This window comes from Cajanus cajan, chromosome 8 (assembly GCF_000230855.2).
Source record: "Cajanus cajan strain Asha chromosome 8, NIPB_CcT2T_4, whole genome shotgun sequence".
NCBI classification, from domain to species: domain Eukaryota; kingdom Viridiplantae; phylum Streptophyta; class Magnoliopsida; order Fabales; family Fabaceae; genus Cajanus; species Cajanus cajan.
This window is the reverse complement of record NC_138524.1, coordinates 27,620,121-27,634,061: the sequence shown is the minus strand read 5'-3', so window position 1 is coordinate 27,634,061 and position 13,941 is coordinate 27,620,121. Positions and strand designations below refer to the sequence as shown.

General features: G+C 28.3%; 2 protein-coding genes across 2 annotated transcripts in view; one reads left to right on the top strand and one right to left on the bottom strand.

Annotated features, from left to right (window-relative positions):
• LOC109811738 (UDP-glycosyltransferase 74E2) overlaps positions 1–6,174 on the top strand; it is a 9,285-nt gene extending 3,111 nt beyond the window's left edge. Inside the window, exon 2 of the mRNA XM_020375550.3 lies at positions 5,214–6,174. Within this exon, the coding sequence (XP_020231139.2) occupies positions 5,214–5,936 (723 nt within the window). The 3' untranslated portion in view covers positions 5,937–6,174. The remainder of the gene's footprint in view (positions 1–5,213) is intronic.
• A 770-nt stretch (positions 6,175–6,944) lies between these two features.
• On the bottom strand, positions 6,945–13,049 carry POP1 (ribonuclease Ps). Its single transcript, XM_020375549.2, has 10 exons — positions 12,424–13,049; positions 11,801–11,897; positions 11,484–11,597; positions 11,123–11,407; positions 9,817–9,935; positions 9,201–9,722; positions 8,800–8,908; positions 8,117–8,700; positions 7,498–7,665; positions 6,945–7,384 (listed from the first exon to the last, which is right to left on the bottom strand). Exons 1-10 carry the CDS (start codon positions 12,867–12,869, stop codon positions 7,186–7,188), a joined length of 2,643 nt encoding a protein of 880 aa, XP_020231138.2. The 5' UTR covers positions 12,870–13,049; the 3' UTR covers positions 6,945–7,185.
• Positions 13,050–13,941: the final 892 nt, after the last annotated feature.

Sequence of the window (13,941 nt, the reverse complement as noted above, 5' to 3'; positions counted from 1 at the left end):
GAGAGAGAGAGAGAGAGAGAGAGAGAGAGAGAGAGAGAGAGAGAGAGAGAGGGAGGGAGGGAGGGAGTTATATATATATATTCAATAAAAAGTATCAACTCTTAATTTTTTTATTCATATACCTAATTTTACAAATAGAATTTGATATTTTTTTTTAATTTTTTCTATTTATGTATCTTATTTTCTTGATATCCTAATTTTCCATTAAGAAAGATTATTTTTTTTTGAGGAAAGTTATGATTCTCATCTAACTATTGAGTATTATTTCCCCGTAAGCTGAGTTATTGTGTTTATAAAATCCAGTACGAACCTGGACAACTATTTATCTTAATAAAAAAAGAAAAAGTATTTCTTTTATTGTAAGAAAAAAAAAGTAAAATATGAAAAAATGCTAAAACTTAAAGTGTATCTATTCATACTTTTAGAACTAAACTTAGTAAGATAAATAAATAATTTTTACATAAAATAGGTTTTTTTGTTTTAAACTACAAGTATAAAAATACATCACTTGTACAGTTTCAAAAATTTACGTCGTCAATAAAAATAAATTACTTTGAGTTTGAAAAGTTGATAATTTACCCACTTAATTAAAGTGAAACTGATACTTCTATATGTTAATCCCTTCTATTACTCATCCCAGACCTATCCTAGGATATTATGAGTAAGATTATGGGTATAAATTTTTATTATGAATATGAATTAGAGTATGTACACACCTATTGTTAAAATTAGTAGTAGAAATATGGGCAATCCATGAATTCATGAGTATGGATGTAGGTGCTGGACATAAAATAAATATATATTTTATTTATTTAATTATTTCTTTATTGTAAAGTATATTCGTTTGTACTATAATTAAACAATCTAGAAATTATAATGTTTTTAAATTGTATTTTTAAGAATATTTATTTCTAATACTTTGTAAGTTAAGAACATTTATTTGAATTTTTTTAATTGTATTATTTTCAACATTAAATTGAAGGTTGTAGTATTAGGATATAATTGTTATAATAGGTTCTGGACACTTTTTTTAATATGTTTTTAATCAATCTAATTTAATATATAATATTTAAAGTTTTTTATTTATACTTCTGTAAACTGAAATGATAACCTTAGTTGAAGAGGTATAAAAAATTTGTAAACAGAAGGTTCACGTATATAATAAAACCAAGATCTCATGGTTTTCTATAATGTACTGTTCTTTTATTTACTAATTTATTAAATTTAATTATTAATTTTAGTTGCTCATTTTTTATTTTTTGTTGAATATAATTTTTTTTATTTCAAATTAATAAATAATGGAACAACAAACATAAAGTTGATTAAAACACGTGTGTATTTATGGAAATCTCATTAGAGCACTTCGGATTTTACTACTCCTGAATTTCTAGATGCAGGCCTCAATATACGTTTAAAACTTTAATAATAATTTTAACACTAATGGTTTTGTAGGAATTGTTAAAAAACATTTTAACCTATGAAATAGGATAAACAAAAGGTGATAAGTTCTTACAGTTTTCATCGTGAGGATCTGTTAAAAAAGAAGATTCATCTCGAAATAAAATCTGAAATAAACACAAAGTTAACACAGTAAGTGTTTATTTAGTATTAGTAATTTTTTTTAATAATTATAAATCTAATAAGTTTAAACTAAATAACTGTAAACAAGCACTTCAATTTGAAAGGTGATAAGGAAAATTAAAATCAAACTATGGGTAACTGAGCCTGTTTATTTGGGATAAACATGGGATTTGGTGCTGAACTCTCTGGTTTGGTTTATGATCAAGGTCTTTTGTGTCAGGCTGTGCAAAGATATATATATATATATATATTGATAACTCTTTCCGTTGAATCTATGATATCACGAGCATCGATCTGGGTGATTTAAAATGTTTAAATATGAGTAAGATATGGTAGGAGTAGGGGTATATTCGTATATAAATATGTGAAGTGCACTTATATAAAAAGTCCACAGATAAACTCAGGTAAAATAATAGGATATATGTTAGAATACTTAAACCAGAGAGTTTTAAAAAACAAACCGTTTAAAACGGGGTGTAAAAGTTTAAAAAAGAATTTTAAACACTAAGGTAGTTAAGTAAACTAACTCGTAATTAAGATATTTCTGAACAAACCACTAAGTCTATTTTATATAAGGCTTCCATTCGATCTGAAATTACTATAAATTACAAACTACATATATAATTATTATTTAATCTATTATAATAATATAATATACAAATATAAATTATTTTTTTATTCTATATTATATTTAATATAAGTTTATAATAAAATTTTAGTTTCATAAAAATTATATATAACTTTTTAAAAAATAAAGTGTTAATTTAATTTTAAAAAATTTTAAATTAAAAGTTAGATAAGTTTAATTATATTATAAAAGTTATTTTTCATATAAGGTAATTACTTTTTTTAAAATTATAAAAATATGCAATGTTTTTAAAAATTATAATTATTATTCAAATGTTTTCTTTGAAAACTATTTTTTAAAAAAATTATTTTAATATTTTATTTGATAATAATAATTTTAATTTAAATATCAAAATTATTATAATTTTATATAAGAGAAAATATTGAAAGAAAAAAATATAATATAGATTATATGTATATATATATATATATATATTACTTTATATTGATATTATATTTGTTTATATTTATAAATTAATATTTAATGTTATATATGTTTATTTATTATATATTTTGTATAATATAATATATGCAACATGTACATATGGAAGATGCAGGAGAGTTTATCTATCCTGTTGCATCTTATGAATATATTATACACTATTTGGCTAGCAGACAACACATTATAATAGTATAGGATTATTATCTTATTTTATTATATCTTGAATTATAGTTAGAACTTTATTTTTCACTCTTTCATATATTTTATTATTTTTTAACTTTATTAATTTTAATAATATTATAGTCTATTTTATTTTTATAATTTAATAATATTTGTTTAAAGAATTTTATTTATTTATTTATTTATTTTAATAAAATAAAATATATATTTTATCCTTCTTAATTATTATTTAACATTTATTTTATTTTTTTGTTAAATTTTATATTTAAATAATTTTAACTATAAAATTTCAACTTTTTAAAAATAATTTAATGTCATATTTAAAATAAAATTTGAATAAATAAATATATCTAATAAATTTATATATTTTTGTAAAAAATATTTATATTTTCAAGAAATAGTAATGTAATCAAATATGAAAGTCTTTAATTTTTTTTTTAGATATTTTATATGAATATTTGCAAGACGTAATTAAACATATTTTAGCTATTTGAATTATGATTATAAGAATTTGTGATTCTCAAGAATCATGATTCTTAGATATGAAAAAAAAATTCCCTTACTAAAAGCTCCATTAATAACCACTATACTTTATTTACAAGGTCTAAAATATGAGTTGAAAATGAGGTTAAAATATACACTATTTCAAACAAAATAAAAGAAAAATTATATTTTTTTAAACTCTCCCACCATTTTAACATATAAAAACTATAATATCACATTCTAAATCATGTCATCACGGACCACCATTTTATGTCCTTTATTTCTAAATAACATATAATTATCAAAATAATAATAATAATATAAATTTATATAACTATTTATTTCATTTAATAAAAATATTTATATACAAAAGGACGAAATTTGTATGTTAGAATAGTTAGGGGTTTAAAGAAAATAAATACTAATATTGTAATATTTTTTTAATATTTAATATTTTTATCCCATATTGTCTCTATATTTTTTAAATATTGTACGTTTTACTCCATAATTCTAAAATATCATATATTTTGTCCTTTAATTACACATAATCATGTTTAATGTCACGTTATTATTGCACCATGCGTCCATATCAATACCATATATATTTTATCGTATAAATATTTCGTATTATATTAACAATCAACATTATTATGATAGCGGTGATCCACAAATTTAAATATAAAAAAAATTGTAAACATAGAAGCCAATTTTGTAGAAAAAAAAAAAGGGTATAAAATTTACAAGATTGTGTTAATTATTGACTAAAAATAGTAGCAGTGTCACTCTAAAACCATAAAATAAAACCAAATATACTTATATCCAATCAAAAGTAACTAAATTTCAATGTTAACGTGATTACTATTTTACCTAGTAAAATTTATGAGTGAATATACTCTTGTAACTTTTATGTTCAAAGTTACTTTAGAGCATAAAATAAATAAATATGTTTTTTTAGAGCAAGTTTGGATAAAAGTTTCCATAAATAATTTAAAAAAATAAGTTTTTTAAAAAATAAAATTAATTTATGAGTTAATTTGTGAAAAAAATTATATTAATTTTTAAAAATTAATTTTTAATATATGAAGAAGCTAATTTTAGTTTATAAAAAATATTTTTTTCTTTTTTTTCAGAGAATTATTTATAGTCATTTCCATTTTTTTTATTCATTTTTGTCTTTGTAAACTTAAAAAAGAAAATAAATAAACTGGTTCGGTCAATGTTAAGACAGAACATCAATTATTCTTGTCACATTAATTAAATTGTGAGATGACAGTTATTTGTTTATGTTATTTCACGTCATTGTTAGAAAAAAAAAATGGCATAAACTGTTTTTAAGAACTTTAAAAATTATAAAGAGTAGTTGTCAAGAATACTTATAAAGAATAAAATTAATAAAAAAAATTAAAGATCAAAACCAAAACGTTTAAAGTACTTTTAAATTATTTAAAAAAATAAAAATTGAACTGTTTTTCAAAAGAAACAAAAACAAAATTAGTTATGATATTAAAAAAAAATTGTAAACCAATTTTGAAGGTTCCAAAATTGCTTATTTCCTATAAATCCTTCGGTTCAACTAATTTCATATTTTCGAGCCATAACTATTCCAAAAAACAAGTTAATGAAAATTACATATTTTTGAGTAATTGTGTTTCTAAAAGGAACATAGATTTATCTATAAAATTGTTCATACATTGAAATGGTAGTGTAAGTAGTCGCATTATAATAATTATTTTTCAACTAATGGAATTCATTGTTCTCCATTACAAACCATGGGGATACTTAGATCTAATATTTGTGACAAATTTATATGCATGATAGCTTCAATATGTGAGCTAATAATACAATTCATTATTTTTTTTATATTAACTTTTAACTGACATGAAAGCAAAACATTCTGTAGGTAACAGATTGGTTGATGAAGATTTGGCCAAATTTAAGAACAATTGGACCAACTATACCATCTATGTTTCTAGACAAGCGAGTAAAAGATGATAATGAGTATGGCTTCAGTCTCTTCAAGAGTGAAGATCAATGTTTAAAATGGATGGAGAATAAGCCAAAGGGGTCCATTGTTTATGTCTCATTTGGGAGTTTTTCAACCCTTGATGAGGAGCAAATGGAGGAAGTGGCTTTTGGTTTGCAAGAGAGTGGGTGTCACTTCTTGTGGGTGGTTAGGGCTAGTGAAGTGGGTAAGATCCCAAAAGGCTTTGAAAGAAATTCAGAGAAGGGTTTGGTGATAACATGGAGCAATCAATTAAGAGTGTTAGAACATGAAGCACTAGGGTGTTTTGTGACACATTGTGGATGGAACTCCACTTTGGAAGCTTTGAGCTTGGGAGTTCCAATGATTGCCGTGCCACAATGGACAGACCAAACAACAAATGCAAAGCTTGTAGAAGATATTTGGAAAATAGGCCTAAGAGTTCCAATGGATGACAAAGGGGTCTTTAGAAGGGAAGCTTTGAAGCATACTATAGTGAAAATTATGGAGAGTGAGATGGGAATAGTTATCAAGAGAAATGCCATCCAATGGAAGAATTTGGCAGCAAAAGCAGTTGATGAGGGGGGAAGTTCTCATATGAATATTGGAGAGTTCGTGGATAGCTTGGTTCATTCAAAATGATTCAAGTGGGTAATATCACTCTCAGATGCATAAGAATGTGGTGCTATGTGTAAGAGATTTACATATGAAAGTATTTAGCTTAAGTCCTCTTTCAATAAATTTGAGTGTGTTATCATAATTTGAAACAAAGAATCCCACAGTCATATTTTCTCTAAATTCTTCATATTAAGTAATAAACAAGGTAGAATTTTTTTACATTTTTAGCTTGTTTCATTATATTGATTAATATTTTTTATAAATAAAAATAATAAATAAAAAATAACACTCTTATAACGGCAGGATAAAAAATTAATGACATACTAGAAATCATAAGATCAAATACCATTATCAACTTAATGATTATTTGATTAGCCGAAATTAGTAATACTCAGTTTAATCCAAAACTTTACTTGTAGGATATTGTAAATTATGTTTGAGTAGTAAATTTTAAAGGTTACCAAAAAGTGTTAAACCCACGTTAGAGAAAACACAAACTCAAATTGAATCCCAAACCATTTGCTCCGAACTCAATAACAAACATTTAACTGCAGTAGAGGTATTAATAACAAACATATAACTGCATTTGTTATTCGGGAAGCCCTCAAGGATACCAATATCATGGAGACTCGAAAAAGGTAGAGGTCACAATATAAGTACTTGAAAATTCTAATCCTTACAACATTGTTCTGTAGTTGGTAAAATTCTTTTGCTTCAACGCAGGAAAACATTATTCCATAAAATATTAATGTAATCATTTATCAACATTAAATTTATCATAAGTATAGTAGCCAACACAACTATATTAATAGCAATAACAGATGCAATTAACATGTGAGATATCTGCAAGAATTCACTGACTAAAAAAACATCCATAATAATTCAACCTTGTTAGTATTTATGCCAGCTCCAATGGTTGGCTAACATCAGCAATTATAATTTAGCATGATTTTAGACCAACAGAAAAATTTACAAAGATCCATAAGAAAACAGAAATAAGCCCGCATTTAGATTAAACCCAAGCCATAAGCCTTTCAAAATGACATAAGTAACATTTACTAAAATTAACGAATAAGTACAGGGCTCAAATGCAGAGTAGGTACTAGTATGGATAATTTTAAATGTTTTGATCGTAAAATAAGATACATAAAACAGTAAGGTATTTTCTTCTTTCCGGTGGCTTTCCTCTTATATTGGAAAGGAAAATTTTGCTTAGTTGACTCCGCGTGTGGCAATAAAAGTTGCTTAGTTTTAACTTCAGCATAAAAACATTTTACAAAAACCCAGTGTCATTTTCCTGATATTCAAGAACAATAGAGGCAAGAGCAAGTCTATATGCTGTAGATCTTAAATTCCTGACAAGTACATATATTTCCCTCCTCCTCTGCTTCATAGGCATCTCCTTCCACTGTTCCTCTCTTAAATGAGCTAGTAAAACAGCCTCACAAAATCCTTCTGCTACTAGACTCTTGCTGCAATAACATTGCACTCGGTAAGATACTCTACAATTAGACATTTATATGTTCTTGTACATATTTTGCATAGACTAGTGGATTAAAGTAAAAAATGGATTAGATTTCACAACCTTCCTTGAACAGACGCTGTTGTCACAAAGCCAATAGGCCACCGGTGAGACTTGCTAGCAATTGAATCATCTGGTATCTGCATTCCCCATATACCAGAGGAATGTTCTTCGAAGTATAATTGCATAGCAGACTGAGACATTTGAAGTCCCTCTTCACTTTTCTCAGAACTGCAAACAACATACACAACATATATACTTATATTTAAGAGATTCATATTATTCTGCATTATAGTTCTAAATTTTAATAACTGTTCCAAGCAACGAGAGCATTATCCATCACTTCATTTTTATATTGTACCTAAAGGGGTATTGTACAATGTATAAAATATTTGTAAGATTCCACCTAAATTGCATGAACCGTGAAAAGGAATAGAAGAAAACCAATATTTTGTTAGCTGTTATCCTTCCCTACATTCTAGCATACAATTAATTGAAAACTTCACAAAAAAATAACCCCTACGAAAAAACACTTGCACATCATGTTCTGTTACCCTATAAGCCAATAAAACATAGGTGTTGGCCAAATCAACAATAAAATTTATGAGAAAAAAGGACCAGAGCAAACAAGAGAAAAAATTATTATTAATAATAAAATATTCATAATTTCAATGTTAATTACCTTGAAGTCCATAAAGATATATCAGATGGATAAGGTGCACAAATAACAGCACCCTCTTCAAAACATCCTTCTTTGAATGGACGAAGATGAACTCTTAGAAAGCAAAGCTTATGGTCAGAAATGTCAGCACATCTATGCCTTGGATCAAGCTTTAGTTCGCCATTAATAAACTTAGAGATTCTAGCATTCTTATCTGCTGCAAAAGGAAACAATAACAATTGTCCAGTTTTAGTTTCATTGAGGAAAGTAGCCAGCATACAACCTGTCCTCACTAGAGTTCCACCAAATGAATTATTCCCAGAGTCACATTTCGAAATTTTTAAGCTTCTAGAGCAAGGGTTTGGTAATGCATTAGCATTGGTTAGATCTTCCCTAGTTGAAAGATCAGGAGTCTCCATTGCACCAATCACTTTGTCAAAAGTAATGCGAACAATACTCCATGGAGGCGGGATGGGAACTCTCAAAGGCCTTACGGAAGGAGGACGAAGTTCAGCTTTACGATTAAATGCATCAGCTTTATCTTCCATGTAGCAAGAGTATGCATTACAATCTGGGAAATCTGAAGGGAAAAATGGCAGTCCCATCTGAATGAAGAGTAAAAGTTTCCAAGCAAAATTTATTAGTTACTTTAAATAAAACAGGAAAGTTGCATTTTATATGCAGTAGGGGGTGCAAATACTTACTTCACATGCAATCCAGTGCTTCTCTTGCAAACCTATTGCATGTGCACCATTAGAGATGAGTGGAATCCAGAAGGCTTTGACCCAACTTAAGGGAAGTATAACAGACCATCTAGAAGACAATCAAAGAATTTATTGTATTTATATAATAGTAAATAATAAAGAAGATTTTGACACAAATACTCCATGCATTGCAAGATATCATGTTCAATCTCAGAAGGTCATTAAAACTTAAATTTTGATATGCTAGTCATTTTATTGACCTTGTATATCTTAAGCAAGTGATCACAATTACCTATCATTTGTTTTTCAAGAATACAAGCAATGCAATAGTACTAGATAGATGTTCATAAACATCAGTAATTTCAAACAAATTAAAAGGGAAAATAGATTAAAGAAATTACCCTATATTTAATTCCTTCATATCATTTTTTAAAAGAAGAATAGGGCAAGATCTCGAGCACTGCACCTTAGTTGAAGAGTTGGACTCTCCAGAATCTATATCATCAAGGCAGAAATTAACCATACGTGCATGGTGTTTCTCCTTGGAAAGGACACTGTCTTCCACTGGGGGCATCAACCCTCTGGTGGTAGCATACCATAGATCATCAATATTAGACTGGCTGTCTTCAAGTTTTGCCTGTGACAATGAAGATAAATCTTTATTCTCTTCCAATATTCCTTCCAATTCAGCAAGCTCTTTGTATGTAGTTTCTTGTGCATCACATGAAGACTTAGTTGAAATGGGCTCCACAGGAACATTATTGTTACATGGAAATTCTCGAGGATCCTTGACATGAAGGGATAACATAGCACCAGAAGAAAAATGATCCTCATTTTTCAGTATGGTTGAATTTCTATTCTGAGAAACAGAGTCTTCTTCCATGGCCACATGCTTCTTTAATTGCCAATGATTCTCTGAAACACTGTAATTTAGAGAAGAAAAATAAGCCATTTTCGATCATTAATGTTAAAAAATAATAAAAAAAGGAAATGTTTGGTCTAATTTAGATAACAAACCCTCCAACAGGATGCAATATCTTTTGAAGAAGTTGAAATGTCCCTGATCCAATTAATTCTAATTTTGCGAGTTGGCCCTCAAGAGAAAAGCAATTAATTGAGATGCCACTCTTCTCCATCTGAACAAAATAAAGAAAATATTGTGAGTGAGTTTATAAATAGTCTAAAATTCTATGTTCTTCAACTTCAGCAAGGAAATTAAAACCTTAGCCAAGCAACACCAACCAAATTAGTGATTGATACAAACCGACATCCACCCAGCAGCAATATAATCAATTAAACAGTAATAAAGAGAGTAAAAATCACTGAACATTAATTAGTGAGAAATGAGTTTACAGAAAGAACATATCCCTGCTGCCACAGAGCACAGCTCCTGTAGAGAACTACTGCTCTCTCTACCCATAACAAAATAACAGAAAATCATCCTCCCTCCACTACTTGGCACTCCATCCTACTAATAACCATAACCTCTCCAATGTCACGTGATTCCCCTCCTTATTCCTGTTTCTCTGCCAACTCAGCCACTAACTCTTCTATTCCTCCTGGTAGACTTTCGTGATCGTGGGCCTATACACCCTCTGTGGGTCCAATTGCTCTCTTGGGCCTCTTATCTCATCTTGGGCTCTAACAGTGATTCATCTGACAAGATATTTTATCTCAAAAATAACATTTTTTTTAAACCTTTACTTGTAAGCAATCTTCTAACAGGATTAATACTAATCATGATTTCAGACAGAAACCTTTTCATATTAAGTTACAGCTTTAAAGAAATAATAACAAGCTAGTGAGACAGAAGGGTCTAAGATCGTCTGAGACTCTGAATCATTATAAACTGTCAGCTCAGATATAAATCCATATTAGGTCCCACCACCCAACCATGCTCATTCACTGTGGAATTGAAATGTGCTACTGACATGAAAGCCTCTCAAATGGACAATGACAGCAGAGAACAGCACAGTAAAATCATATTATTTGCAGCATAAACCTAGAGTAGTTATAGAATTAATTAGTGTTGGTTAACAGTAGTTAGTTACTGAATTAATTAGGTGGCTAGCTTAAATAGAAAGGAAGTATAAAACCACTCAGTCTGCATGGAAAGCATTGGGAACGGAACATTAGTTTCATTTGGAAGCAGAACCCTCTTTTTTGTACTTTTGATAATGACACAATTCTCTTTTCTCAGTCCTTTCTATCAGATATCTCAGACACTTGATTTTGGGTTTAAAACCCAAACTATGAAAAAGACAATGAAAGAAACAAAATATAATTGGAAAGTCCATGTAAGAAGCTAAGGAAGAGAGTGAACCTCTTTCTGGCAAGCGATTTTAAGACTATCATATCCTTCTTCAAAGGCAGAAGCATGTATCCACACCCAAAGGTGTCTAAATGAACAATCATGCTTCATTTTGTTTGAATTTTCACATAATTCAACATCAAGTTTGTCTGAATCATTACCAATATCATGTTGTCCAAAAGAAGTATGATGATTTCTTCCATCTAGCTCTGTACTCATATTTTGTTGGGAAGTTGGTCGCCATATATAGGTCACAGGAGCAATTGGCTGAGAAACCGGTGCTCCAACTCGATGCAGCTGTCAAGAAACAAAAATTAATTTAGTTTAACCAAACCAACCTGGCAGTTACTGGAGTCAACAGCAGGTCACCTACCATTGCACTTCCATGGGTTACACTGGAAAGAACAGAGTCATCATGATTTCCAGAATGTGTTGTTTTTGCCGAAGAAGGCTCCAATACCATTCTTAGTACTGACATTAATGAATCCTGTATTCAAGAGTCAACCTTAAATAAAACAAACAAAACTAAACCATCGCCTTTTGGGGCTGAGAGCCCGCAATAATTATTTGGTGCATGCATTTCAACATGCTTCAACCAAAACAACATTTTAGTGAGTCTTTTAGACTCGGATGTATAACAACAATAAAGAAAAAATTTCCAACAGAAAAGCTAAAACTAAAATCAACTACCTCTAGACCCTCCAATTGGATAGCAATATAATAGCTTGCATCATGTACAAGCACCCCTTGTTTGAGCCTCTTCAAGAGTGCCCTTGAACCTTTCCCTCTGCATAACCACATGCACAATCCTTGTTAGTGTTCCCAAGGTATGTTAAAACAATCTAACATTTTTTGCATCGGGTTTCCAAAATACAATTCAAACACATCCCAACAAAATCAAAGTATCAAACAACCCTACAAAATAAAATTAATTAGCTTCAACACCAACATAAAATTTTCAAAATTTAATTATATTTTTAGTCTCTCAAATTTAAAACTAGTATTTTTAGTCTCTATAATTTCAAAAACTTTCATGTTAGTCTTTATACTCAAAGTTTGTTAGGAAATTTGTCAAATACTATCATATAAAATATCTGTATTAGTATTTCTGTTAATAAAAATAACATATTAAAACTCAAAAGATGTTGCATAACTATTCCAATTTATTACTTTCAAATATATTATTATATTATTTATCAGATTAAAACAAGAATTTAAAAAATTATATGACTAAAAATAACGATTTTAAATTCGAGGCTAAGAGAGTAAAAAAATATTTAAGTCAATTTTCTTTTAACCCAAAAAAGACCTACCTTCCTTGAAGACACAAAGGAAGGTAGTAACCCCAAAGCTTGGTCATAGTGAACCGCTTTGCATGCCAAATATGAGTTCTAAGCCTCTTGGTTCCATCCCCAGAAGTGCAAAAACCATTCTCTGGGTTTTTCCTCAGTTCAAGTCTCCGACGAACACGCCGAGGAAGCTTCTTTAGTTGATCCTTCTCCAAGCCTAATTCAGCATTGGCTTTATCGACTATTCCAAGTTTCTGCCTCTTTCTTCTGCTTCCCTTTCTCGCAATTTGGTTATCAAATGCAGTTGTTCTTCTTCTCTTGTTCCTTTGAGACCTATAATCATTGTTTACTCTATTCTCTATGATAGATTGAAGACTCTGAAGCTCTAGGGCACGGGATTCAGCATATTTCTGCACGTTGATTTTTCGAGGCACTGAAACTTGAGCCTTTTTGGTTCCGTCGGTAACCATCGTAAAGAACGCAGAGAGGCTGCTGTTGTGGCGGAATGCGGACAGAGAAGCGGCGGAGGGACGGCCGCAGTGGCGGAGTGTGGGCAGAAAAGCGGCGGCGGGGACCGTTTCCGGGTGGCAGCAGCGGACAGAAGGGCGGCCAGGGGTTCTGCGTCTCTCACCTTCAGAGCTGTTTTGTAAAGTTTTATAGTATACGATAAAGATATTCTGATTATTTTTTAAGGATATTTTTTAATAATGTATTTGAATTTAATTAATTAGTTTTACATTATATAATTTAAAATTAACTTACAGATAAATTTGTTCTCTATGGTTTTTTAAGTCTTTCTAAAGAGTATTGTCATTTTTAGATTTTAACATGTTTTTAATGTTTTTTTTTAGTTTGTATAACTAATTTTAATTAATTTAGTGTTAAAATAAGTAACAAAATATATTATATTAATTAAGGTAAAGAATAATATTTTAAATTAAAATAATTAAATTATTTTTACGTGCATAGTTTAATTAAATAATTTATATAACACGGTAATTATATATTTTTTATTTTATAATTTATTTTTATTTTTAATATATTATGTATAGTAATTTTTTTACATTAATTTTATTATTTTTATTAACTTATTAGTTTTTCTAGTATTTTACTTTTTAAAGTCGCTTATAATACATTTTTAAGTTGATTTTAAATCTCAACTTATTAATTTTAATTAATTGCAATATAATTTGCTTATTTTTTTATATATCTTTCAAGTAGTAATTTATACTCTAAATATAAAAGTAATATATTAAAAATAAATTATAAGTCTTTAAGTAAATTCTAATTTTAAGAAAAATATAAAGTCTAAAAGTAAATTAGTAGATTGAAAAGTAAGAATAATATAAAAAAAAATTAAAAATAAAAGTTACAATTCATGATATATTAAAAACTGAAAATAAATTATAAAATAAAATCATGCGTAATTATTTTTATTTATATAAAATAATAAATAAATTATTTAATTAAATTATACACATAAAAATAATCTAATTATCTTAATTTATTGTTACTTTAATCATATTAATTAATATTTTATAT

Coding starts and splice junctions, on each gene's coding strand:
- POP1 (XM_020375549.2), bottom strand. CDS start 12,869: ATGGTTACCGACGGAACCAAAAAGGCTCAAGTTTCAGTGCCTCGAAAA. Junction 11,408..11,483: donor TAACCCATGGAAGTGCAATG/GTAGGTGACCTG, acceptor GTTTCTTGACAG/CTGCATCGAGTTGGAGCACC. Junction 9,936..11,122: donor AAATCGCTTGCCAGAAAGAG/GTTCACTCTCTT, acceptor TATTTTGTTCAG/ATGGAGAAGAGTGGCATCTC.